Source organism: Muscardinus avellanarius, assembly GCF_963383645.1.
Source record: "Muscardinus avellanarius genome assembly, chromosome: 1".
Taxonomy (NCBI): Eukaryota; Metazoa; Chordata; class Mammalia; order Rodentia; family Gliridae; genus Muscardinus; species Muscardinus avellanarius.
Genome location: NC_137786.1, coordinates 229406690 through 229432951, shown reverse-complemented (window position 1 = coordinate 229432951; position 26262 = coordinate 229406690). Strand labels below are relative to the sequence as shown.

The window sequence follows — 26262 nt, the reverse complement described above, 5'->3', positions numbered from 1 at the left end:
GGCACGGCGCCCCTCCGCGCGCCCCGGGGTGCTCCCCTTCCCCTCTGCCCCGCCATGGTCCCCGCGGCTTAGACGCCGCCGCCGCCGCCGCCGCCGCCGCTCGAGCCCGCCGGGGCCGGATGGACGGGGCCGCGGGGCCCGGTGAGTACGCGGCGGGCGCCGGTGCAGACGCCGCTGGAGGAGCCCCGCCGCCCGCCCGGCGGAGCATCCCGCACGCGCTGCAGCTCGCCCACCGCGGCCCGGGCTCCTCCGCTGTCATTTCGGACGCCCCTGGCGCATTCCACCTTCCGTGTTACTCTGGGCACCTCGAACTTTCGTTGCCCCCACGTGACTCTGCCTCCTGCCCTGGCTCTCCGGGTGTTCTTACTTCTGAGCCCCGCCGTCGACCGGGGGCACCCCCGGGCCCCTCTCCCAGTCGCTCTGGATCTCTTTCCTTGTGCTCCGCGTTCTCCGCTCTCCTGCACCCCTCCCTCTCCTGGCGGCCCCGGTGCTGTCACTCTGCTTTGGGTGGAAACCCGAGCTCTCTGGAGGGTGCGTGTCGCCCCCGCCGCGTGCCTGCCCTGTGGCTCCCAGGTTCCTCGGCAGCACTCCAGATTCTCTCCCTGGTACTCCATGGTACTCCCTGTCTTTGCGGAGGCAGAGACGGCAGCAGGAAGGGCGCTCTGCCAGGCTCCCTGCTTGCCCTGCCAGGAGGAGGCCCTGGGTCCCTCTACCACCATCTCCTCCCCTCTGCGTGAGCCTCAGAGCCGCAGCTGCTCGAAAGGGGCAGCCCTAGTGGGCAAATGTAAAGCGGTGGAGAGAGGAGCCCACCCGACCCCCTGTGCAGACGGCACCTTCTGAGCGCTTCTTGCCTCTTCCCCAGGTGAGGGCCCCGCTCAGGAGGCCCTGCAGTCCCTGAGTCAGAGGCTTCGGGTGCAGGAGGAGGAGATGGAGCTGGTAAAGGCAGCCCTGGCAGAAGCCCTGCGCCTGCTCCGGCTGCAGGGACCCCCCTCCTCCCTGCAGGGCCCTGGCTCCCCGGCTCCTGCAAGGGACAGGTATGCATATGGACACACAACCTTCCTCTTCCTTCTTGGGCTCCCGGGCACCAGGTTGATATGCTGTCTTCCCAGCAGCCCCTCGGCACCCCCAGGACTGCCACCCACATGCAGCCTCTCTTTGGTGAGCCAAGGCACCCAGACAGAGACAGAGGTGGAGATGGAGCCGTCCCCCGGACTCCCTGGCCTGATCAATGGGCCCCCAACCCCTCGGGGGGCCGGCGAGGAGCCTAGTGGGACCCAGTCTGAAGGAGGGGGCAGCAGCAGCAGTGGGGCTGGCTCTCCCGGCCCCCCCGGGATCCTCAGGCCTCTGCAGCTCCCGCAGCACACTGACACGTAGGTGTCCTCGGCCGAGCCTGGGAGGGGCAGGAGGATTGAGGAGCTAGAGGAGAAGGTATGACCCGTTTCCTCTGCTCCCATCAGGCCACGGAGAAATTCCTCCTCCTCCTCCTCCCCTTCAGAGCGGCCCAGGCAGAAGCTCTCCAGGAAGGCAGCTTCATCAGCCAACCTGTTGTTGCGGTCTGGGAGCACAGAGAGGTGGGCCAGGCACTTGTCACCCCACCCGCCGGCTGGCTCCAGTCACAGGCCCTTGACTTTTCATATCCCTGTCTCCTGCGCTGGGTGGGGTGGGGGACACTGCTGGGGGTGTCATGTAGAAAAAAAAAAAAGGGCTGGGCGTGGTGGCACACGCTTGTAATCCCAGTACTTGGTAGGCTGGGACGGGAGGTTTGCAGGTTCACGGCCAGCTTCAGCTACTTAATGAGGCCCTCTGCAACTTAGTGAGACCCTGTTTCAAAATAAAGAATAAGCCGGGTGTGGTGGTCCATACTTGTAATCCCAGTGTTCGGGAGGAGGAGTTGCTGAGACAGGAGGATCGCGGTTTGCAAACAACCTCAGTTACTTAGTGAGGCCCTTTGCAACTCAATGAGACCCTGTTTCAAAATAAATAATAAAAAAATAGGGCTGGGGGTGTAGCTCAGAGGTAGAATGCCCCTGGGTTAAAAATAAATAAACTGGGCATGGTGGCACACACTTGTAATCCCAGTGCTTGGGAGGCTGAGACGGGAGGATCGCGCAGGTTTGAAGCCAGCCTCGGGTACTGAGTGAGGCTCTCAGCAACTTAGTGATACCCTGTTTCCAAATAAAATATTAAATAGGTCTGGGGATATAGAAAAGCCCCTGGGTTCTACCCCTAGTACTACATAAAAGAAAGAGAGAAAGAAAGAATAAATAAAATGATTGGAGGTGTAGCTTGGAGGCAGACTGCCCCTGGATTTCATCCCTAGTACTGCAAAAAAAGGGGGGGTCTAGAGGTATAGCTCAGAGGTAGAATACCCCTGGGTTTAATTTCTAGTACCAAAAAAAAAAAAAAAAGAAAGAAAAAAGAGAGAGAGAGGGTAGGTTATTTGCCTGGAGTCACAGCTAGAGTCAGGATTTGAACCCAACTCTTCCCTTCTCACTGTATTCACACACACCCTCCAAGTTTCCAAGAGGTTCTTCTAAAATTTCCCATGATTTCCATAGCTCAGTGTCCTCAGAGCTGCAGCCTGCCCCTGCAGCCCCTAGTAAGTAGGAGTCTACTTCCTTCTAGAGGGCCAGGGGGACATTCTAGTGGCTGGGCATAGCTGTCTCAGAGTGTGTGTTTATTTATTTTTATTTTTTGCAGTACTGGGGATATAACCCAGGGCATTCTACCTCCAAGCAACACCCCCATCCCTGTTTTTTTTTTTTTTTTTTTTTTGCAGTACTAGGTAGGGATGGAGCTCAGGGGCACTCTACCTTCGAGCTACACCCCCAGCCCTATTTTTGATGCTTTATTTTGAAACAGGGTCTCACTGAGTTGCAAAGGGCGTCATTAAGTTTCTGAGGTTTCCCTGCAAGCCCAGATCCTCTGGTCTCAGCCTCCCAAATGCTGGGACTATAAGTGTGCTCCACTACGCCCAGCCCCAGCCCTATTTTTTATTTTTATTTTTTGGTTTTTGGTGGTACTGGGGATGGAACCCAGGGGCCTTCTACCTCTGGCCCACACCCCCAGACCTATTTTTTATAATATTTATTTTATTTGGAAACAGGATCTCACTAAGTAGCTGAGGCTGGCCATGAACCCGTGATCCTCCTGTATCAGTCTCCCAAGTCCTGAGATGCAAGTGTGCACTGCCACGCCTAGCTGAGTGTGTCCTTAATGTTCATTCTAGCCCTGTCCTTCCTTGGCCTCCACTTTATTCTCTGAAGAGATAGTATCAATGACAATCATCTCTGGAATTCACCCACCGCTTTCCACTTTCCTCTTGAGAGCTAAGGCCTTCCTTGCTAACCTCCCTGAAAGGCGGTGCTGGTATACACTCTGACCCCATTTATACATGGGGAAATGGAAAAGGTTGTTCGCCAGAGGCTTGCTAACGCTTGCTTTCTCTTACAAGCTGTGGTTCTTTTCCTCTTTTAGTGGAACTAAGAGCCCCCATCCATTGTAGGGTCCTGACATGATGCAGACTCCACGCAGGGCTGATGGTCTCTGGAGAACCTCCAGGTGTCAGGCCTTGGGACCCGACCTTAGAACCTATGCTTTTCTCTTCCCCACAGCCGTGGGGGCAGAGACCCCCTCTCCAGCCCTGGGGGGCCTGGATCTCGGAGGAGCAATTACAATTTGGGTATGTACGGAGGGAAAGAGAGGAGTACTTGGGTGATGGAGGCTTGGGCTGCAGCCATAGGAGCTGCGCTGGGTGACTGGTGAGGCCTGGTGGGCGGAGTTCTGCTCTGGCTTTTCTGGAAGGGAAGCTGTGGGGTGGTGGTTGACAGCGCCTTCCCCCTTCCTCTGTAGAAGGCATCTCTGTGAAGATGTTCCTGCGTGGCCGCCCCATTACCATGTACATCCCGTCTGGCATCCGCAGTCTTGAGGAGTTGCCCAGTGGCCCACCCCCAGAGACCCTCAGCCTTGACTGGGTGTATCCTCCAGTCCCATGGAAACCACCCCTTCCCACCTTGGGACACTGTTCCCTTCTTTACAGTGTCCTCCTGGGTCAACGGAAACAGGGAGCCCTCCAGATAGTATCCTATCATCCTTCTACCAGTCCCCAGAAGCTCTGTCCCCTCTTCCTCCTCCTGCCCTTAATCTGAACACTTCCTTGACCTTGGTCCCCACCCCAGCTATGGGTACAGGGGTCGCGACTCCCGCTCTAATCTGTTTGTGCTGCGCTCCGGCGAGGTGGTTTACTTCATTGCTTGTGTGGTGGTGCTATATCGGCCTGGGGGAGGCCCGGGGGGCCCTGGAGGTGGCGGCCAGAGACATTATCGGGGCCACACGGACTGCGTTCGATGGTGAGGGGCCTGAGGTCTGGGGGTGGTGGGCTTGGCAGGAAGAGGGTTTGGTTGGGTGTGGGGGAACAGGAGAGACAGTTGCCTTGCTGCTCTTACAAGTAAGGAGAAGGTGTCTTGAAATCGGGTGTGGCGGCGCACGCTTGTAATCCTAGCATTTGGGAGGCTGAGACAGGAGCATCACAGTTCCCAGACAGCCTCAGCTACTTAGTGAGGCCTTCTGTAACTCAGACCCTGTTTCAACAATAAAGAATAGCTGCGCGTGGTGGCTCACACTTGTAATCCCAGCATTTGGGAGGCTGAGACCGGAGGATCACGGTTCGTGGACAACCTCAGCTCCTTAGTGAGGCCCTCTGCAACTTAGACCCTGTTTCAAAATACAGAATAAAAAATTGGGCAGGGGCTATAGCTCAGAGGTCAAATGCCCCTGGGTTCCATTCCCAGACCCGCAAAAATAAAATAAAAAAAAAATAAGAATGAAGAATAAAAATAGAGCTTGGGGCCGGGCATGGTAATGCTTCTGTATGATCCCAGTACTTGGGAGGCTGAGACAGGAGGATCACACAGGTTAGAAGCCTCCGCTACAGCCGGGCGTGGTGGCGCACGTTTGTAATCCCAACATTCGGGAGGCTGAGACCTGGAGGATCGCGGTTTGCGGACAGCCTCAGCTACTTAGTGAGGCCCTCTGCAACTCAGTGAGACCCGGTTTCAAAATAGAATAAAAAATAGGGCGGGGGGTGTAGCTCGGAGGTCAAATGCCCCTGGGTTCCATCCCTAGACCCGCAAAAAAAAAAAAAAAAGAAAGAAAAAAAAAGAAGCCTCAGCTACTTAGTGAGGCTCTCAGCAACTTAGTGAGACCCTGTTTCCAAATAAAACATAAAATAGGTCTGGGAGTATAGCCTAGAGGTAGAAGGCCCCTGGGTTCCATCCCTAATATATACCCCCCCACACACACAAAATAGGGTTTGGGGTGTAGCTCAGGATAGGGTTTGGGGTGTAGCTCAGGGGCAGAATGCACCTGGGTTCCATCCCTAGTACCGCACAAAATAAACAAAAAGAAGGTGAGGTGTCTTGGGTGGTCTTGAGAGACCCTCCTCCCTAGAAGTGTCTCATCTTCCACTTAGCCTTGCAGTTCACCCGGATGGCGTCCGTGTAGCCTCAGGACAGACGGCCGGAGTGGACAAGGACGGGAAGGTAAGGACACCGTGGGGCACCACGCAGGCCGGATGGGATTCCAGCCTCACTCTCTTCCCGGCACCTGACTCCTCCTCCTCCGCCAGCCCCTGCAGCCTGTGGTTCACATCTGGGACTCCGAGACACTGCTGAAGCTACAGGAGATTGGCCTGGGGGCCTTCGAGCGTGGCGTGGGGGCCCTGGCCTTTTCAGCAGCGGTGAGCTGACCCCAAAGCCTCTGGACCACCCAGGAATCCCCATTCTTCCACTTCAGCGGCACTTCCTTAGGAGCTCTGGCCTGCCCGAGCACCACCCAGCCAGTTCTCCTGAGAAGGGGACACAGGGCCACTTCCATCCTCCCCTGCAAGAGCAGCCCCGCCTAATGACCACGAGCCCCCAGACCTCCAGTGCTCGCTCAGCCCCCCGTGTCCCCCCATTCCCAGGATCAGGGTGCTTTTCTCTGCGTGGTGGATGATTCCAATGAGCACATGCTTTCGGTGTGGGACTGCAGCCGGGGAACGAAGCTGGCCGAGATCAAGGTGAGGACCAGGTGCTCTAGAGGGCCTCTGGGGTTGGGGGTGAGGTGAGAGGGCAGGGAGCAGAGAGGGTCATGCATTTCCTGCCTCGCGGCCTGGTCCCCGGGGCAAACCTCCCAGCTCCTCTGCACGTTGGTTTCTTGCCTTTTTCTTTTTTTCTCTCTTTCTCTCTTTCTTTCTTTCTTTTTGCGGTACCAGGGATGGAACCCAGGGGCATTCTACCTCCGAGCTACTCCTCCAGCCCTATTTTTTATTCTTTGTTTTGAAACAGGGTCTCACTGAGTTGCAGAGGGCCTCACTAAGTAGTTCAGGCTGTCCGCGAACCGCGATCCTCCTGTCTCAGCCTCCCGAATGCTGGGATTACAAGCGTGCGCCACCTCGGCCAGCTTGCATCTTAGTTTCTTCCTCTGTGAAATGGGGACTATACAATTCTGACCTTAGGAGTTACAGTGGATTAGATATTAGTTAATCATGAGTCTTGGGGAATCAAGCTTTTAGGGGGACAGGGTCCTTCCTCTTTCCCTCCCTTCCTTCCTTCCTTCCTTCCTTCCTTCCTTCCTTCCTTCCTTTCTCTCTTCTTTCTTTCTTCTTTGCGGTGCTGGGGCTCAAATCCAGGATCTTGAGCACGCCAGGCAAGTGCTCTGCCACCGAGCCATACCCCGAGCCCAGGCCTTGCAAGGATTGTCCTGAGGCTCCTGGACTTTTGTAGACCGGCTGTGTTCTGCCAGGACACAGATTGAGGAGTCTAAGAAAATGAGGGTGCTAAGGGCATGGGTAGCTGATTCTAGTCTATCCCCTTCAGAGTACAAATGACTCCGTCCTGGCCGTCGGCTTCAGCCCTCGTGACAGTAGCTGCATCGTCACCAGCGGGAAATCTCACGTGCACTTTTGGAACTGGAGTGGTGGAGCAGGGGTGCCCGGGAATGGGACCCTCGCCCGGAAACAGGGTGTCTTTGGGGTGAGGTGTGGATGAATGACAGGTGGTGGGGGAAGGCAGGCTGGTGCTGGAAGAATTGAGTACTGTAGACCCTAATTCCCCCAACCCCCAAGGGCCATGGGACTGTGACCACTGCCCTTCCCTTTGACCTCTGCTCTCTGCCCCCATGCCAGAAATACAAGAAACCCAAGTTTATCCCTTGCTTTGTGTTCCTGCCGGATGGAGACATTCTCACTGGGGACTCAGAGGGGAACATTCTCACCTGGGGGCGGAGCCTCTCGGATTCCCGGACCCCAGGCAGGGGCGGGGCCAAAGGTATGACATCTTTACCCCCGAGGGTCTGTCCCTGGGAACAGAGGAGAGAATTTCCCATTCCTTCACCTTGAGAGTTGGTAGTTCTCTGGGGGGCTGGTCCAGGAGGATGGGGGCCAGCACAGCAGGGAGAGAGGGATGGGGCTTTGGTCCTCCCCCTGCTCTGATGGCCTAGGCTGCCCTTCCAACCTCCTCCCAAAGAGCATGACCCCCCTGTGGCTTTGCCGACAGAGACCTACGGGATTGTGGCGCAGGCCCACGCTCATGAAGGCTCCATCTTTGCCCTGTGTCTCCTGCGGGATGGGACGGTGCTGAGTGGTGGCGGGCGGGACCGCCGGCTGGTGCAGTGGGGGCCTGGGCTGGTGGCCCTCCAGGAGGCGGAGGTGAGGTCCAGGCCAGGGTGGAGAGCGGGTGCCGCAGGAGGGATGGCCGGGGGCTCCTGACATTCGCTTACCACTCTGCAGATTCCAGAACACTTTGGGGCCGTGAGGGCCATTGCTGAAGGGCTTGGCTCTGAGCTGCTGGTGGGGACCACGAAGAATGCACTGCTGAGGGGGGATCTGGCCCAGGGCTTCTCCCCTGTAATCCAGGTTGGGAGGGGAAGAGCTGCGGAGGCGGAGGGAGGGGCAGGGCAGAGTAGGGGAGGAGTAGGGGTGACAGGCCATCCTCTGCTGCAGGGCCACACGGATGAGCTCTGGGGGCTCTGCACGCATCCTTTCCAGAACCGCTTCCTCACCTGTGGCCATGACCGGCAGCTCTGCCTGTGGGATGGGGAGGGCCACGCGCTGGCCTGGAGCATCGACCTCAAGGTAGAGCCTGGTGTCCCTGATCCCCTGTGCAACGCCCACGGTGACTCCTGCAGCCGCCACCCCTTCCTCCACTCAGCTTTCCTCTGTACCCAGAGGCAGCCAGTCTGTACCGGTGTGGCTACTCAAACACTGACTCTTCCATACTGATCTATAAAAGCTGAGGCTCCAAAGCTGCCTAGGCACTGTGACAGTGCCTAAAGCCTTTGTATAGCCCGTCAGCTACATGGGTGGTCAATCAGCAGTGGGGCTGCTGCTGGTGCTTAGGTGCTTTGAGTACCACCCTGTTTGGGCTCCTGACCTTGTCTCCATCCCAGGCCTCTTGTCCCTCTTTTCCTCCATCTCCTTCTCCTTGGTTGCTAAGGCTGGCCTCGAACCAGTAATGTTCCCATCATCTCAGCTTTCTGAGTACCAAGGCCAGCTCAATCTCCTCCTTGATAGGAGGCCTCCAAGTGACTGAGGAGTCTGTCTTGATCCCCTCACTGGAAAGGCACATTCTTTTTTTTTTTTTTTTTTTTTTTGGTACTGGGGAAGGAACTCAGGGGTCTTCTACACCTGTGTGTAGAAGGCTATACCCCCAGACCTTTTTTTTTTTTGCGGGTCTGGGGATGGAACCCAGGGGCATTCGACCTCTGAGATACACCCTCTGCCCTATTTTTTATTCTTTATTTTGAAACAAGCGTGCGCCACCACGCCTGGCTTTTTTTTTTTTTTTTTTTTTTTTGTGTGGTACTTGGGGGTGGAACCCAGAGGCTTTCTACCTCCGGCTATACTCCCAGCCCTATCTTATATTTTATTTGGAAACCGGGTCTCATTAAGTTGCTGAGAGCCTCACTAAGAAGCTGAGGCTGGTTCTGAACCTGTGCGATACTTTTGTCTCCTCCCCCAAGTGCGGGGATTACAAGCCTGCGCCACCACGCCCGGCTCTCCCAGACCTATTTTATATTTTATTTGGAAAGAGGGTCTCACTAAGCTGCCGAGAGCCTAAGTAGCTGGGCTGGCTTTGAACCTGCGTGATCCTCCTGTCTCAGCCTCCCAAGCGCTGGGATTACAAGTGTGTGCCACCACGCCCGGCTTCAAGGCACCTTCTTGAATCCACCTTCTCCCCTCCCAGGAGACAGGTCTCTGTGCTGACTTCCACCCGAGTGGGGCGGTCGTGGCTGTAGGACTGAACACGGGGAGGTGAGAGGCCCCAGGACTCGGGAGGTGAGGGAAGGTTCCTGGTGATGAGGGAGTGGATGAGAGGGGGTGTAAAGCTGCTCAGGAGCTGCCTGGGCCTTTCCATTCTGCTGGCTTCTCCTGTGGCCCTGGCCTTCCAGGCCCCTGCTCCCCTGGGGTCACTGCCTTCATCTCCGCCCTCTCCTCCAAGCCTGGGAGCTGAGGAGGCAGCAGCCCAGGAAGGGTGGACATGGGAGGGGCACAGTGGAGACCAGGGAAGTGACAGGCTCAGTGGACAAGGCCCTGGTGATAGGCCTGTCCTGTAGGTTCTAACTTCCTTTCCAGAAGTCCCTCGGTCCTTACCTGATCCTAGCCCCTCAGGCTTCCCATCCTGAGAGCGCAGTGGTCATCCCTCTCTCTAGCACAGCTTTTCTGAACTTCTCTGTTTTGTATCCCCCCACCCTCCCCAGGGTCTCCCTGGGGAGGGGGGGGTCACCTCGCATTCTGCTGATTTGCTGGCGTCTTCCTCCCCCTCCCGCCCTTCCAGGTGGTTGGTTTTGGACACAGAGACCAGAGAGATCGTGTCTGATGTCACCGATGGCAATGAACAGCTCTCTGTTGTCCGGTATAGCCCAGGTGGGAGCCACCCCCATCCTCAGCCCAGATCCTTCCTCGGCCCTTCTCTCTCTGAGTGACTGTCTTTGCAGATGGGTTGTACCTAGCCATTGGTTCCCATGACAACATGATCTACATCTATAGTGTTTCCGGTGATGGTGCCAAATCCAGCCGCTTTGGCCGCTGTGTGGTAAGGGAGCTGGGGTGGAGGGTAGGGCCTGCTATGTTAAGGAGGGGGAGTCTGGGGATGGAAAACGGTGTACATTTTTCTTTGTGTGTGATGCTGGGGGTGGAACTCAGGGGCTTTTCTACCTCCGGGCTATACCCTCAAACCTATTTTATATTTTTTATTTGGAAACAGAGTCTCACTAAGTTGCTGAGAGCCTCACTAAGTAGCTGAGGCTGGCTTCGAACCTGTGCAATCCTCCCGTCTCAGCCTCCCAAGCGCGGGGATTACAAGCGTGTGCTGCCGGGCCCAGCTGGTGTATGTTTTTTAATTCTTGACCCTTGTTCCCAGGGTCACTCCAGCTTTATCACTCACCTTGACTGGTCCAAGGATGGGAACTTCATCATGTCCAATTCTGGGGACTATGAGATTCTTTACTGTGAGTGGCAGGCGCAGGACCTGGGGAGAGGGTGTTTGAAGTGGGTTTTGTGTGTGGGCTTCCTGCTGGGAGGGCACAAAGGGGAATGATCAGGGAGCCCCAGGCAGAGGAGCTGTCATCGGATAAGGAGGTGGAGAGAGAGGGGATTAAAGTGGAGCTGGAATTTATTTTATATACATAGGAGAAACTCTGGGGGGAAAAGAAAACTCACACACACGTTTCACACCCTGTCTTCTTCCCACAAGGACTTGAGGGAGTTGAAAAATGTACTAAGAAAAGATTGTTTTGGAAAAGTTTCTCAGGGTGGGTGTGGAGGGCTGAAGAGGAACCCACGAGCAGCTGCTAGGAGAACTTCTGGAAGAAGTCAGGAAGCGCAGGGTGGGTTTCACGGGGTGGAGGGGATAGCGGAGGAGAGAGGGGGTGCTTTCTGGGGCCAGTTCACACGCCCAGCACGTCGGGGCTGGGGACAGGGTGGGAGCTAAGCTGAGGACTCCTCCCCAGGGGAAGTCGCCGGGGGCTGCAGGCTGCTGCGGAACCGCTATGAGAGCCGAGACCGGGAGTGGGCCACCTACACCTGCGTGCTGGGCTTCCACGTGTACGGTGAGCAGGGGCTCCTGCGGGAGGGCTGGGGAGACAAGGTGGAGACCAATCTGGGCTCAGAAAGCTGGGCGCGTGTCGTGGGGGTTGGGGGGGCCAAGAACCCCGCAGGTCCAGGCCAGGAGGCCCCTCTGGCACTGGGGACTGGAAAGGACGGCCTGGAAGGCGGGTGGGTGGGTGGCCGTGGGTGGGGCGGGAAGGAGGCCCGGCTGACGCCAGCTGGCCGCCGTCTCTAGGTGTGTGGCCGGACGGCTCTGATGGCACCGACATCAACTCCCTGTGCCGCTCGCACAACGAGCGGGTCGTGGCCGTGGCCGACGACTTCTGCAAAGTGCACCTCTTTCAGTACCCGTGTGCGCGGGCCAAGGTGAGGCCGCGGGCGCTGCGGGGGCGGCGGGGAGGCCTTCTCTCTCGACCTTCTCTCTTCTCGACCTTCTCTCTGGCCCAGGCGCCGAGCCGCATGTACGGGGGCCACGGGAGCCACGTGACCAGCGTCCGGTTCACGCACGACGACTCGTACCTCGTCTCGCTAGGCGGCAAGGACGCCAGCATCTTCCAGTGGCGAGTGCTGGGCGCCGGGCAGGCGCCCGCCACGCCCTCCCGGACCCCCTCCCTGTCCCCCGCCTCCTCCCTGGACGTCTGATCGCGGCGGGACCGGCCGACTGGAAGCCCCTTGGACGGGGACGGACCCTTTCTTCCACTTGTAGACATTCCCGTCGCGCGTTTTCCCGGAGAGGGCCAAGGGCGCCTTCGCACACACTGTACAGATGCGCTGGCTGAGCCGGGCCGCCCCAGCCTCGGCCCCGACTCCTGCTACCTGCTGAGGGGCAATAAACAGAAAACAGAGTCGCCTCCCGGGCTTCTGTGGGCGCGGCCGGGGGCGGGGGCGGGGGGGGGGGAGAGGGAGCGCGGCCGGGCGCAGACCGTGCAAATGCAGAGCCGCTGGCCAGCGGGCGCGGGCCGGGCCGGGGAGGAGCGAGTTCAGCCCCGCCCCGGTGGGCGGAGCCGGCGGCGGAAGCGGCGGGGGGGCCGGGGAGGAGCGAGTCCAGGCCCCGCCCCGGTGGGCGGAGCCGGCGGCGGAAGCGGCGGGGGCCGGGGAGGAGCGAGTCCAGGCCCCGCCCCCGGTGGGCGGAGCCGTCGGCGGAAGCGGCGGGGGCCGAGCGCCGCCGAGCGCTTCCGGAAGGGGCCGATCGCGGCCGCGGTCTGCGAGCCGACGCCGGCCTTGTTCTCGGCCGCGGAGGCGCTCCGGAGGGCGGCGGCGGCGCCGAGCGTGGCCGGAGTCGAGCTCGCTCCGGGAGCGGCGGCGGCCCGGCGGGAGGAGGCGGCGGCGGCGGCGCGGGCAGCCATGAGCCGCGCCGGCTGACCCGCCGCGGGGCCCCGCGCCCGCAGCCCCCCGAGCGCCGCCCGCCCTCGGCCTCGCCGCCGCCCGGACCCTTTGTGCGGCCGCCGGCGGCGGCGGGAGCGGCCATGGCGGCCAACATGTACCGGGTGGGGGGTGAGTACCGGCGCGGGGCGCGTCTGGGGCGGCGTGGACCGGGCGCCCGCCGGCACCGGAACCGGAACCGGAGCCGGAGCCGCGGGCGGGCGCGTGGGCCCCGGCGCCCGCGGCCCCGAGGGCTGACAGCGCGGCCGGGCGCTCGGCGCGGTCCCCGCGGGAGGCCCCCTCCCCAGGCGCTCCGTGCACCCCGGATCGCGACCGGGGCCCGCCGCCCTGGGGTGCAGCTCAGCCCCCGGCAAGTTGCGGGGCCTGCGGGGCGCCGTCGCCGCTCCTCCGCGCGCACTTTGGAGCGCAGGTCGGGTTTGAGAACTAAGTGCGGCAGCGGTGGGGGCGCCCGCTCTGCCTTCGGCTCCCCACCTCGCCCCGTGGCACCTGGACCTTTGTCTCCTTTTGGCCCACTCAGCCCGACACCCTCCGTTCCCGGTGCGCCGGCTCTCCCACCCCTTCTGATCTTCCCGACTCTTCCCCACCCCCTCCGCACAGATTACGTCTATTTTGAGAACTCTTCCAGCAATCCTTACCTGGTGAGACGGATTGAGGAGCTCAACAAGGTGAGTCAGCCAGCACCATCCCCTCCCCCAAAGTGGTCTCTTTCTGGGGTCTCTAACTTCTTAGGATAGGGTGGGAGTATCCTATCCCAAGTACTCGTTCGTAGTCGTTCGTTCAGTGTATTGAGGAAAGGCTATTGAGAGCTTAGTGGGGACCTTACTGTTTATTCTGTCTCTTTGGGGTAAAGGAAAGGGATTTGGAACTCTATCCTTGAATATAAGTCTTCACTGAAAGCCGGGTGTGGTGGCGCACGCTTGTAATCCCAGCATTTGGGAGGCTGAGACTTGAGGATCTCGGTTCGTGGACAGCCTCAGCTACTTAGTGAGGCCCTCTGCAACTTGCTGAGACCCTGTTTCAAACATAAAGAATAAAAAATAGGGCAGAGGGTGTAGCTTGAGGTCAAATGCCCCTGGGTTCCATCCCCCCCCCAAAAAAAAAAAAAATAAGTCTTCACTGACAGTTTCTTGGGCGCGTCTACTTTGGTGTCTTAGAAATTTATTGAGCCTAGCCTAGTGGCACAGGCCTGTAATCCCAGTCCTTGGAAGGCTGAGACAGGTTCAAGGACAGCCTCAGCTGTGAGACTCAAATCAACCTAGAGAGACCCTCGGTCAAAATAAAACTAAAAAACAGGGCTGGGGGTCTTAACTCAGAGGTAGAATGCCCGAGTTCAGTCCCCGGTCACATACACACACACAGGAGAGAGACATTGATTGACTGTCGTCGGTCTTTCCTTTGAGCGTTCCCACTTTCACGGCCATGTTTTTTTTCCCCTCTTAGACTGCAAATGGAAACGTGGAAGCCAAGGTGGTCTGTCTTTTCCGGCGAAGAGACATTTCCAGTAGCCTCAACAGCCTGGCTGATAGTAATGCCAGTGAGTGTACTGGTCCCCCCTCCCCTGCCCATGATCTGCGGGCGGGCGGGCACGTCCCTGCAGGTGTTTCCTCTGGTTGCAGGCCCAAGGCTGGGTGTTGCATGTGTTTGGGGGTGGGAGGTGCCTGGCCTGTGGAGGGAAGCTTGTTTTTACACGTTGGGGATGGGAGCAGGGTGGTGAGACCATGATAAGGAAAGCTTTCTGTGCGTGCGCGCGTGTGTTTGTTGGAGAGTGAGAGAAAGAGAGGAGTGTGGGGAAGATAGGACGCAGGGGATGAAGCAAGACATTTGGGGGGACGGTTCTGAACACATTGTGAGTGTGAGCGTAGTGAGTGTGAGGGTCGAGGTGAAGACACGGCGCCTAAGAGGGAAACAGGCCTATTTTGTAATCAGGAGGCACTGAGAACAAATGGAAAGGGGCTAAGAGGAAGCCTGGTGCGGTAGGGAGGCGTTAAAAAGCACTTTTTCCTTTTCATCTTTCCTGTTTCCCTTCAACTCCACTCCACATCCTTCATGTGTCCTTTTGTTTTTGTTGATACTGGGAATTGAACTCAGGGGCATTCCACCCCTGAGCTATTTATTTATTTATTTTTTGGGTGGTACTGGGGTTCCTGGAAGCCCTTCTACCTCCAGGCTACACTCCCAGACCTATTTTATATTTTTGAAACAGGGTCTCTTAAGCCTGCGCAGCTGGCATCAAACCAGTGCGATCCTCCTGTCTCCGCCTCCCAAACGGGGATTACAAGCCTGCGCCACCACGCCTGGCCTTGAGCTTTTTATTTTGAGGCAGGGTCTTCCTAGGTGGATGAGAGTTTAACTACTTGCTGAGGCTGTCCTCAAACCTGTGATCCTCTTGTCTCAGCCTCCCAAGTACTGGGATTAAGGTGAACACCACCATGTCTGGTTTACTACTTTTTATTTTTGTTTATTTTTAATTTATTTATTTTTATTTTTTGCAGTACTGGGGATGGAACCCAGGGGCATTCCACCTCTGAGCTACACCCCAGCCCTATTTTTGATTCTTTATTTTGAAACAGGGTCTGAGTTGCAGAGGGCCTCGCTAAGTAGCTGGGGCTGTCTGTGAACCGTGATTCTCCTGTCTCAGCCTCCTAAATGCTGGGATTACAAGCGTACGCCAACATGCCTGGCTTACTTTTTATTTATTTATTTTTTGCAGTACTTGGGATGGAACCCAGGGGAATTCTACCTCTGAGCTACACCCTCAGCCCTCTAATTTTTATTCTTTATTTTGAAACAAGGTCTCACTGAGTTGCAAAGGGCCTTGCTAAGTAGCAGAGGCTGTTTGTGAACCGCGACCCTCCTGTCTCAGCCTCCTAAATGCTGGGATTACAAGCCTGCATGTGCCACCATGCCTGGTTTATTTTTTATTTTTTATTTTTTGGTGGTACTGGGGGTGGAACCCAGAGGCTTTCTACCTCCGGGCTATACTCCCAAACCCATTTTATATTTTATTTGGAAACAGGGTCTCACTAAGTTGCTGAGAGCCTCACTAAGTAGCTGAGGCTGGCTTCAAACCTGCATAATCCTCCTGTCTCAGTTTCCCACGTGTGGGGATTACAAGCATGCGCCACCATGCCCGGCCCCAGCCCTATTTTTTATTCTCTATTTTGAAACAAGATCTCACTGAGTTGTAAAGGGCCTCACTAAGTAACTGAGGCTGTCCCCAAACCATGATCCTCCTGTCTCATCCTCCCAAATGCTGGGATTAAAAGTGTGCACCAGCCGGGCGTGGTGGCGCATGCTTGTAATCCCCACACTTGGGAGGCTGAGACAGGAGGATCGCATGGGTTCGAAGCCAGCCTCGGCCTCTTAGTGAGGCTTTCGGCAACTTAGACCCTGTTTCCAAATAAAATATGAAAAGAAAAAGGTCTGGTAGTATAGCCCGGAGGTAGAAAGCCTCTGGGTTCCACCCCTAGTACCACCAAAAAAAAAAAAAAAAAAGTGTGCACCACCACACCTGGCTTTTTTTTGGGGGGGGGATGGGGATGGAACCTAGGGGCACTCTGCCTCAGTTATATCCTCAGCCCTATTTTTTATTCTTTGATTCTTTTTGTTTTTGTTTTGGTGGTACTGGGGGTGGAACCCAGAGGCTTTCTACCTCTGGGCTATACTCCCCGACTTATACTTTATTTGGAAACAGGGTCTCTAAGTTGCTGAGAGCCTCACTAAGGAGCTGAGGCTGGCTTCGAACCTCTGTGATCCTCCCGTCTCAGCCTCCCAAGCGCTGGGATTACAACCACATCCGGCTTATTTTTTTATTCTTTATTTTGAAATAGGGTCTGAGTTGCAAAGGGCCTCACTAAGTAGCTGAGGCTGTCTGTGAACTACAGTCCCCCTGTTTCAGCCTCCTAGTGCTGGGATTACAAGCGTGCAGCACCATGCCTGGCTATTTATTTGTTTATTTAGGTACTGGGGATTAAATCCAGTGCCATTCTACCTCTGCTTCAGTCCCAGTACCTGTGAGCCTGAGGTAGGATCACAGGTTTGTGGATAGCCTAAGGAATTTAACGAGGCCCCCTGCTACTTGGTGAGATTCTTGTTTCAAAATGAAAGATAAACGTTTTTATTTTTTATTTTTGTGGTGCTAGAGATAGAATCTGGGGGCATTCTACCTCCGAGCTATACCCTAGCCCTATTTTTTATTCTTTATTTTGAGACAGGGTTTCACCAAGTTGCCAAGAGCCTCATGAAGTTGCTGAGACTGGCTTTGAACCTGTGATCCTCCTGTTTTAGCCTCCCAAGTACTGGGAGTATGGGCATGCACTACCACACTCAGCTCTATATTTCTTTTTCTTTAGCTGGGCGTGGTGGCTCCCACTTGTAATTCCATTACTGGAGAGGCTGAAGCTGGAGGATTACATATCTAAGGCCAGCATTAGCAACTTAATGAGACCCTGTTTCAAAATAAATAAAATAACCCTGGGGCTATAGCTCAAAGGTAGAATGTTGCTTGGTTTAATCCTCAGTATCAGTACCCTTCCCCATTTTTTTCCCCTTTATTCTTATTAGCTTTAATTCTCTTTCCTGCTTTGGTTTCCTTTCTCTCCTGCCTCCTGTATCTCCTTCCTGTTTTCCTTTTTCAGGGTGCTTTGGAGTTGAAGGGGTTAATGAGCTCGGGTTTACCAAGTTTCCTGGCCCTTTGGGGTTTCCAGTTCCATCTGGCAGGGGCTGACCTTGGCCTTGTCCAATCAGATGGGGTGTGGGGGGTGTGGTCCCCTTGCCTTAGCACAAGGTTTCCGGAGTGCACAGGCAATGGGCGGAGCCTATTGCACCCCACCCCCCTTCTCCTTAAGGTTGGGAACAATGAACCAATGAGCCTGGGCCTGAGGCTCTTCTACCCCCTCCCACTTTGGCTGGAGCTCTGCCCCGTTAACGCTTTCCACTGTTTCTGGGTAAGCTGCAGCTCCTTGGGGAAGAAGGTATTGGTACTGGCTTGAGCTGTGTTGTCCTAGAAAGCCTTCCGAACTATTATTAGCCAAGTAGAAAGGGAGGGATAGTTAGGGTTGCCTGTGATATTTTAGAGTAAAGAGTCTCCTAAAATCCCCAAAGAGGAACTGGTAAACACTCACTACCTTGTGATATTTTTTTCATCTTACTGGGTTCCCAGACCTCAGGCTGGTTAAGCAAGAAAAAACCAAACAAAACCAAGTGTGCGTTCTTGCTGGGCATGGCGTGGCAGTATTTGTGCTTTGTGAGTGGTGTCTGAGCATTGGCCGCCGGGGTTGGGATGCGTTTCTGTGCGTTCTCTGCACTGCTCCCAGCTCTTCCCAGAGAGCCTCAGTGCTGCAGAGTTTGGGAGCATCCATAATGAGGCGGAGGGCTGGCGGAAGGCTGGGAGGGTCGGCTGCCTGGAAGAATTGAGGCAGAGCAGCTGAGGTAGACGACGTGGGCTCTGGGTAGAGTTTCCAACTCACCTGCTGTCTGGATTGGCTTCTGACCTGGTTTCTTCCTCCTCACTGTCCTAGGAGAGTTTGAGGAGGAGTCAAAGCAGCCGGGTGTCTCTGAACAGCAGAGGCATCAGCTGAAGCACCGGGAGCTCTTTCTTTCTCGTCAGTTTGAATCATTACCAGCCACTCACATCAGGTACGGGGCACTTAGGGCCAGGGTGGCCTGCATGCCCTGCTTTAAAAGATGGAGAAGGGAGGGTGGTGTATTGCAGGTGCTGTGGAGAGGGAAGGAGAGGCTCACCCAGGGCTTTCTGACCTGTTTCTGTAGGGGGAAATGCAGTGTGACCCTGTTGAATGAGACCGATATCTTGAGCCAGTACTTGGAAAAGGAGGTGAGGAGGAGTAGGTATTGGGGGACGAGGGAGGGGAGCGGGTATGGCACCCAAGGACAAGGGGAAGGAGGACAGCGTGGAGGTGAGGGCTGGGCAGACTGGCGCCCTCTGCCCCTGCGGTTGCTGCCCTGTTCACCCTCTCTCTCCCCCTCCAGGACTGCTTTTTTTACTCACTGGTATTTGACCCCGTGCAGAAGACACTTCTGGCTGATCAAGGGGAGATCAGAGTTGGTTGCAAATACCAAGCTGAGATCCCAGATCGTCTGGCAGAGGGTAAGCCCTGGGACAGACTGTATTGCTACTGGGTGATCTAACTGCAAGGGTCACTGTGGTGTCACAGTCGGGGTTAATGGCCTGCACAGTCTCCAGGGCTCTCTGCTACGACCCTGACGGAATTGGACCTTAGGAGCCTGAAAGGGGCAAGTGGGCAAAATTGGGAAGAGAATTCTGACAGTTGAGGTAGTCGATAGAATCCAGGTCGGTTAAGAAGAAAAAGGTGCTCTTGTGAGTGACTAAGAAGACGCCGGTTAAGCCGGGCGCGGTGGCGCACGCTTGTCATCCCAGCATTCCGGAGGCTGAGACTGGAGGATCATGGTTCGCGGACGGCCTCAGCTACTGAGTGAGGCCCTCCCAACTTAGTGAGCCGTGTCTCAAAATAAAGAATAAAATACAGGGCAGGGGACAGCTCGGAGGGTGTAGCTTGGAGGTTGAATGCCCCTGGGTTCCATCTCCAGACCCGCAGAAAAAAATAAAGAAGACACCAGTTATTTTCTCCTCCTTTTCCCTGTTGCTATCGCTTGATCCCCAGGAGAACTGGATAATCGGAACCAGCAGAAGATGGAAATGAAGGTCTGGGATCCGGACAACCCTCTCACAGACCGGCAGATTGACCAGTTTCTCGTGGTGGCCCGGTGAGGGGTGGGTGGACAGGAAGTTGGGCTGGCGAGGTGTGGTTACAGTTTTGGCTATTCTTAGAGATGGGCGTTAGTGTGTTCGGTACGGGTGTTTCTCGTTCTCCTCAGCCTGCTTGAGTCTCTTCTTTCCTTCGTGACGCTTCGCTCTCTTCCCCAGAGCTGTGGGGACTTTCGCCAGAGCCCTCGATTGCAGCAGCTCCATTCGGCAGCCGAGCCTGCACATGAGCGCAGCCGCCGCCTCCCGAGACATCACTCTGGTGAGCGGAAGCCGGCAGGTGTCGGGGCGGCCTGCGCCTCACAGCGCCTGCAGAGAGGAGAGCGCGGGGTGTCTCGGAGGGAGGGAGCGGGTGTGCGGCGCCAGGCTTCCAAGTCCTCAGTCTGTCTTTGCCTTCTCTGTAGTTTCACGCCATGGACACGTTGCAAAGGAACGGCTATGACCTAGCTAAAGCCATGTCGACTCTGGTGCCCCAGGGGGGCCCAGTTCTGTGTCGGGATGAAATGGAGGAATGGTCTGCCTCCGAGGCCATGCTGTTTGAGGAGGCCCTAGAGAAGTATGGGAAGGATTTCAATGATATTCGCCAGGATTTTGTAAGTGGATGGGGAGGACGGGAGGAGAGGTGATGGGTCAGGTAACTAGGACCTGGGGCCAGATGCCAGATTATCCTTCTTCCCTCTGCCCTCCATAGCTACCCTGGAAGTCACTCGCCAGCATAGTCCAATTCTATTACATGTGGAAAACCACAGACCGGTATATTCAGCAGGTATGGTTTGGGCCGGGGCAGCTGGGCCAGAGGCTTCCTGCCCACCTCTGCTTTTGAAGGTAATGAGGTCCTTCTGACTGATATCCTCTGAGTCTTCCCTTTCTTTTTCCCTTCCTGCAGAAAAGATTGAAAGCTGCTGAAGCAGATAGCAAACTAAAACAGGTCTACATCCCCACCTAGTAAGTGTGATGGGAAGACTGCAATGTGTTCCTCTCCTTTCTCCAAACTGTGCCTTCCTCAGCGACTGGTCGTAGGCAGGAGACAGTCAAATTACAGAGACAGGAGCTGTGGGTACAGTTCAGCGGAAAGTGCTTGGTATGCATCAGGCCTTAGGTTCTGTCCTCAGCACCAACAAAGAGTGAGGCATGATAGTTCATGCCTGGAATCCTAAGACTTGGGAAGCTGAGACAGGAGGATTGCAAATTCAAGGCTGGCCTTAGAAACTTAGTGAAATCTTCAGCAACTTAACAAGACCCTGTCCTTTTTTTTTTTTTTTTTTTTTTGTCTTTTTTTGGCACTGGGGATGGAACCTAGGGGCACTTTACCTCCAAACTACTCCTGTAGCCCGATTTTATTTCATATTTGGAAACAGTCTCAGTAGGTTGCTGAGAGCCTTGCTAAGTTGCTGAGGCTGACCTTGAACCTGTGATCCTCCTGAGGCTGACCTTGAACCTGTGATCCTCCCGTCCTCCCAAGTCATAGTATTACAAGCTTGCGCCACCAAGCCCAGCCAACAAGACCTTGTTTTAAATAAAAAAAAGCGGGATGGGGTGTAGGTCAGAGTTAGAATGTCCCTGTTTCGAGCCCCACTTCCCCCTCCCCCTTTGGAAGAAGGGGAGATTTTGCAAAATGAGTTCTTTCCCCTGACCAGCTTCCCGATTTCTCGCTGTTTCCTTTGTTAGCACTAAGCCAAACCCTAATCAGATCATTTCTGTGGGTTCGAAGCCTGGCATGAATGGGGCGGGATTCCAGAAAGGCCTGACTTGCGAGAGCTGCCACAGTGAGTCCCGGCCAGGACAGGGATGTTGGAGGTGGGTGGGGTTCGCGCGGGCCGGAGTCTGAGGGGCTCAGGCCACAGCTTTCCTACCCTCGGACTCTTTCAGCCACACAGTCTGCCCAGTGGTACGCCTGGGGCCCGCCCAACATGCAGTGCCGCCTTTGCGCTTCCTGTTGGATCTACTGGAAGAAGTATGGGGGCTTGAAGACCCCAACCCAGCTAGAGGGAGCTGCTCGTGGCAGCGCTGTAAGGACCAGTGGGGTGGGGCGCATGCTGATGTGAGCCAGAATACCCGGCTCCTTCTGCGGAGTTGGCCTGGTGGGCAGGGCGCGCTGGAGAGCGTTGGGGAGGTCGGGTAGGCTGGGGTGTCAGGGAAGAGGTCAGGAGGCCGGCACCGCATCTACCTGTGATTCCAGCTACTCAGGAGGAGGCTGTGGCAGGAAGATCGCAGCTTCAAGGCCAGCGTAGGCAGCTTACATGAGACCTTGTCTCAAAATAAAACTTACAGAGGGCGCTGGTGCTGGGTGTGGTGGTGCACATCTGTAATCCTAGTACTTGGAAGGCTGAGACAGGAGGTTCACAAGTTCGAGACCAGCCTTAGCAACTTAGACCCCCTCAGCAACGTGGGTGTGGCTCAGAGAGAAAATGCCCCCGAGTTCACTCTCCAGCACCCTCCACCCCCCAATGAATTGCCTTCGTCAGTTGTAGTCTCCCTTGTTTTTGTGCCCCGCTCCCAGGAACCACACTCGAGGGGACATTTATCCAGACCTGAAGCCCAAAGCCTGTCCCCATATACGACCAGCGCCAACCGGGCCAAGCTGCTGGCTAAAAACAGGCAGACTTTCCTGCTCCAGACAACAAAGCTCACCCGCCTCGCCCGGCGGATGTGCCGAGACCTGTTACAGCCGAGGAGGGCTGCGCGCCGCCCCTACGCCCCCATCAACGCCAATGCCATCAAGGCAGAGTGTAAGCACACTTGTGGCGGGTGGTGGCTTTGGGGTGTTGCGGCCAGAATGCTTGATGACGGTAGAGATAAAATTTATATTTATAATTTAGTTTTTAATGGAGATTAGATAGGGGTCCTGGTCTGGGAAGTGGCCTCGGTAGTGAAGTCCCTTAAGAAGCGTTTATCTTTTTTTTTCTTTTCTCCTAGGCTCCATTCGACTTCCTAAGGCTGCCAAGACTCCCTTGAAGATCCACCCTCTGGTGCGGCTGCCCCTGGCAACTATCGTCAAAGATCTGGGTATGGGATAGATAGGGATGGGTGGGAAAGGATGGCAAACCAGTTAGGGTGGTGTCAGGCTGCTAGTCCTACCATCAAGAGCTTTCCCCTCTCCCTGTGTTTTTCTTTCCCACTTAATCCAGGATTTAGTCTTAACAAACTTTTTTTTTTTTTTTTTTTTTTTTTTTTGCGGGTCTGGGGAATGGAACCCAGGGACATTCAACCTCCGAGCTACACCCCCTGCCCTGTTTTTTTTTATTCTGAGTCTCACTAAATAACAGGCTGTCTGCGAACCGAGATCCTCTGGTCTCAGCCTCCCAAATGCCGGGGTTACAAGCTTGTGCCACCATGCCAGCTCATAAACTGATATGATAATGTCACAGTTGTATGTGGTTTTTTTTTTTTTTTTTTGGTGGTACAGGGGATTGAACCCAGGGACATTCTACCTCTGAGATATACCTCCCAGCTCGATTTTTAATTATTTTTAATTAATTAATTTTTTTTTTGGGTGAGTCTGGGGATAGAACCCAGGAGCATTCAACCTCTGAGCTACACCAGCTGCCCTATTATTTATTCTTTTTAATTTGAAACAGGGCCTCACTAAGTTGCAGAGGGCCTCACTAAGTAGTTGAGGCTGTCTGCAAACCACGATCCCCCGGTCTCAGCCTTCCGGTGTCAGCCTTCCGGATGCTGGGATTACAAAGGTGCGCCACCACACTCAGCTTATTTTTTATTCGTTATTTTGAAACAGGGTCTCACTAAGTTACGGAGGGCCTCTCTTAAGTAGCTGAGGCTGTCTCCGAATCATGATCCTCTGGTCTCAGCCTCCCAAGTGCTAGGATTACAAGCATGTGCTACCATGCCTGGCTGTATTTATAATTTTTTAATCTTTGTGTGGTACTGGGGGTGGAACCCAGGGACATTCTCCCTCTGAGCTACATCCCAGCCTGATTTTTTGTTCTTTATTTTTTTTTTTGTGGTGCTGGGGATGGAACCCCAGGGGCATTCTACCTCCACGCTACACCCCCAGCCTTATTTTTTCTTCTTTATTTTGAAATTGAGTCTCACTGAGTTGCAAAAGGCATAAATAGCTGAGGCTAGCCACAAACCTCGATCCTCCTGTCTCAGCCTCCCAAATGCTGGGATTACAAGCGTGCACCACCACACCCGGCTATTTTTTTTTTTTTTTTTTTTGGGTGGTACTGGAGATGAAACCCTTCTACCACGGGCTACACTCCCAGACCTATTTTATATTTTATTTGGAAACAGGGTTTCTTAAGCCAGTGAGGCTGGCTTCGAACCTGCGCAATCCTCCTGTCTCAGCCTCCCAGGCACGGGGATTACAAGCTTGCGCCACCACGCCCGGCTATTGGCTATTTTTTATTTATTTATTTTTGGTGGTACTGGGGTTCCTGGAAACCCTTCTACCTCCGGGCTACACTCCCAGACCAATTTTTTATTTTTGGAAACAGGGTTTCTTAAGCCAGTGAGGCTGGCTTCGAACCTGCGCGATTCTCCTGTCTCTGCCTCCCAAGCGCGGGGATTACAAGCGTGCGCCACCACGCCCGGCTGGCTATTTTTTATTTTGAAACAAGGTCTCACTGAGTTGTACAAGGCCTCACTATAGGTACCTGAGGCTGTCAACGAACTGTGATCGTCCTGTCTCAGCCCCCTCCCTCCCTTTCTAAGTATTCATTTTGTGGTACTGGGGATTGAACCCAGGGGTATTCTACCTCTGAGTTACGTCTCCAGCCCTATTTTTAAAATTACTCTTTAATTAATTTTTGCGGTACTGGGGATGGAACCCAGGGGCATTCTACCTCCAATCTACACCTCCAGCCCTATTTTTTATTCTTTATTTTGAAATGGGGTCTGGCTAAGTTGTGGAGAGCCTCACTAAGCAGCTGAGGCTATCTTCAAACTGCAGTCCTCCTGTCTCGGCCTCCCAGGTCCTGGGATTACAGAAGTGTGCCACCATGCCTGTCTTTCATGTGACTTTTTTTTTTCTTGTGGTTCTGGGGATAGAACCCCAGGGGCATTGTACCTCTCAGCTACACCCCCAGCCTGTTTTTTTTTTTTTTTTTTTTTTTTTGCAACAGGGTCTCACTGAGTTGCACAGGGCCTCACTAAGTAGCTGAGGCTGTCCTTGAACCACTATCCGCCTGTCTCAGTCTCCCAAATGTTGGGGTACAAGTGTGCACCAACACGCCTGGCTTATGTGATTTTTTTTTTTTTTTTTGGGCAGGTCTGGGGATGGAACCTAGGGGCATTCGACCTCTAAGCTACACCCCCTGTCCTATTTTTTATTCTTTATTTTGAAACACGGCCTCACTGAGTTGCGGAGGGCCTCGCTACGTAGCTGTGGGTGTCTGTGAACTGCGATCCTTCAGTCTCAGCCTCCCAAATGCTGGAATTATAAGCCTGCGCCACATGCCTGGCTATGTGATTTTTTTTTAAAATAGTGATAAGTAGCTTGCCAGACCCTTCCCGCGTTACACCTTTTGAGGATGGTGTAAGGAAAAAGAGATGGAGATGAGAAAAGGAGACTACATATGGAAGAGAAGGTGTATGAAAACTTTCTTTTATTCTTCCTCTCTCTGGAAGTGGCCCAGGCACCTCTGAAACCAAAAACACCTCGGGGCACCAAGACGCCAATCAACAGAAACCAGCTGACTCAGAATCGGGGCCTGGGAGGCATCATGGTGAAACGGGCCTACGAGACTGTGAGTTGACAGCTGGGGTTGGGCGGGCTTCTGTGCGGAGCGGAGCCTGGGGTTCCTTCACTGGCCTGCCCTTCCTCTTCTAGATGGCAGGAGCAGGGCTCCCCTTCTCTGCCAATGGAAGGCCTCTGGCCTCGGGGATTCGCTCAGGTTCACAGCCAGCAGCCAAACGCCAGAAACTTAATCCAGCCGATGCTCCCAACCCTGTGGTGTTTGTGGCCACAAAAGAGACCAGGTAGGGAGTCCACCGTGGGAGGGTTGAGAGGTAGACATCTTAGGTTATGGGTATGGGCAAAATTAGCCCCAGGCTGACTGGATGCAGAAGAAAGAATGGGGGTGCCAGAAAATAATGGTCAGAAGGTAGAATGTGGGGGTTTCACTTGGAGGCCTGTGTTCTCTAAGCCTTCCTCTCCCCATCTTGCTCTTTCTGGCCAGGGCCCTACGGAAGGCTCTGACACACCTGGAAATGCGGCGAGCTGCCCGCAGGCCCAACTTGCCCCTGAAGGTGAAGCCAGCATTGATTGCAGTGCGGCCCCCCATCCCCCTGCCGGTGCCCTCACATCCCTCCAGCACCAATGAGCCTATTGTCCTGGAGGACTGAGCGTCTGGGGAAGGCAGGTGGGCTAAGAGAGGGTGGTTCCCAGGGCACCCACACCTCTCCCTTTTGAATGGAGGGAGTGAGGACTGAAGGGGGGCCCAGCCCTAGGTGCCCGCGGGCGCGTCCCTGGAGGGCTCGGGCGCCCTCTGGTGTCGGGTCCCTGTCCCCTGCTTCTCCATGCTTGTGATGGAGGGCAAGCCTGCGGGAACCTCGCCCTTGTGGGTACCTAGCCTGTTTTGGGGATAGGACCCACAATTGTCTTGGACAGTTGGGGGGGAGAGGGTTTTTTAATTTTTTAAAAATTTTGCCTCCCTTTGTGAAAGGGGACGGGGGAGGGGAAGAGGAAACTTTGTCAGGTGGCGGAACCTGGTTGGGAGGGCGTGCACTGCCATGTCTTATCTTTTTTTCCTAATTGGGGGTTTCTCTTCCTGTCCGGTGTCCGGACTTTCCTAATTGGAGTTTGAGGCCCCTCAGCTGGCATCAACCCCAGCCCATGCTCACTCTTCTCTTCCCCCTCCCCCTCTGCCTTTTGTACGCCAATTCTCAGAAATAAAGATCTTTTGTCCGTTTTTTTAACCTCGGATTCTGTAATTGGTTCTTATAGTAACAAATAAAAAGCTGTTTTCTTCAGCTCCTCTCGGCTCAGCTGTTTTCTGCCATGGATGTGTGTGTGTGTGTCGGGGGTGTTTTTGAGAGAAAAAGGACAAAGGACAATAAAAGAGGTACAGATGGTGCTTGTCCTGGGAAC

General features: G+C 55.0%; 2 protein-coding genes across 3 annotated transcripts; both read left to right on the top strand.

Annotated features, from left to right (window-relative positions):
* Positions 1–119: 119 nt before the first annotated feature.
* EML3 (EMAP like 3) lies at positions 120–11728 on the top strand (the record flags this gene model as incomplete). Of its 2 annotated transcripts, none has more annotated exons than XM_080717997.1 (22): positions 120–141; positions 863–1034; positions 1113–1370; positions 1458–1571; positions 3615–3682; positions 3853–3976; positions 4179–4349; positions 5471–5540; positions 5627–5737; positions 5963–6058; positions 6858–7013; positions 7166–7307; positions 7536–7687; positions 7769–7894; positions 7982–8113; positions 9225–9292; positions 9816–9904; positions 9976–10073; positions 10401–10488; positions 10990–11088; positions 11322–11452; positions 11534–11728. In XM_080717997.1, 22 exons carry the CDS (start codon positions 120–122, stop codon positions 11726–11728), a joined length of 2682 nt encoding a protein of 893 aa, XP_080574123.1. The 2 variants fall into 2 exon arrangements, with proteins under 2 accessions (XP_080574123.1, XP_080574122.1); XM_080717996.1 differs by having other exon boundaries at positions 1110–1370.
* Positions 11729–12552: 824 nt separating this feature from the next.
* MTA2 (metastasis associated 1 family member 2) lies at positions 12553–25517 on the top strand (the record flags this gene model as incomplete). The annotated part of the gene is made up of 18 exons (XM_080718728.1): positions 12553–12580; positions 13067–13134; positions 13910–14003; positions 17989–18106; positions 18239–18302; positions 18458–18575; positions 19111–19213; positions 19374–19473; positions 19616–19804; positions 19903–19977; positions 20098–20156; positions 20880–20977; positions 21081–21220; positions 21712–21940; positions 22128–22217; positions 24801–24919; positions 25003–25151; positions 25352–25517. The coding sequence occupies 18 exons, from the start codon at positions 12553–12555 to the stop codon at positions 25515–25517; spliced, it is 2007 nt and encodes a 668-aa protein (XP_080574854.1).
* Positions 25518–26262: the final 745 nt, after the last annotated feature.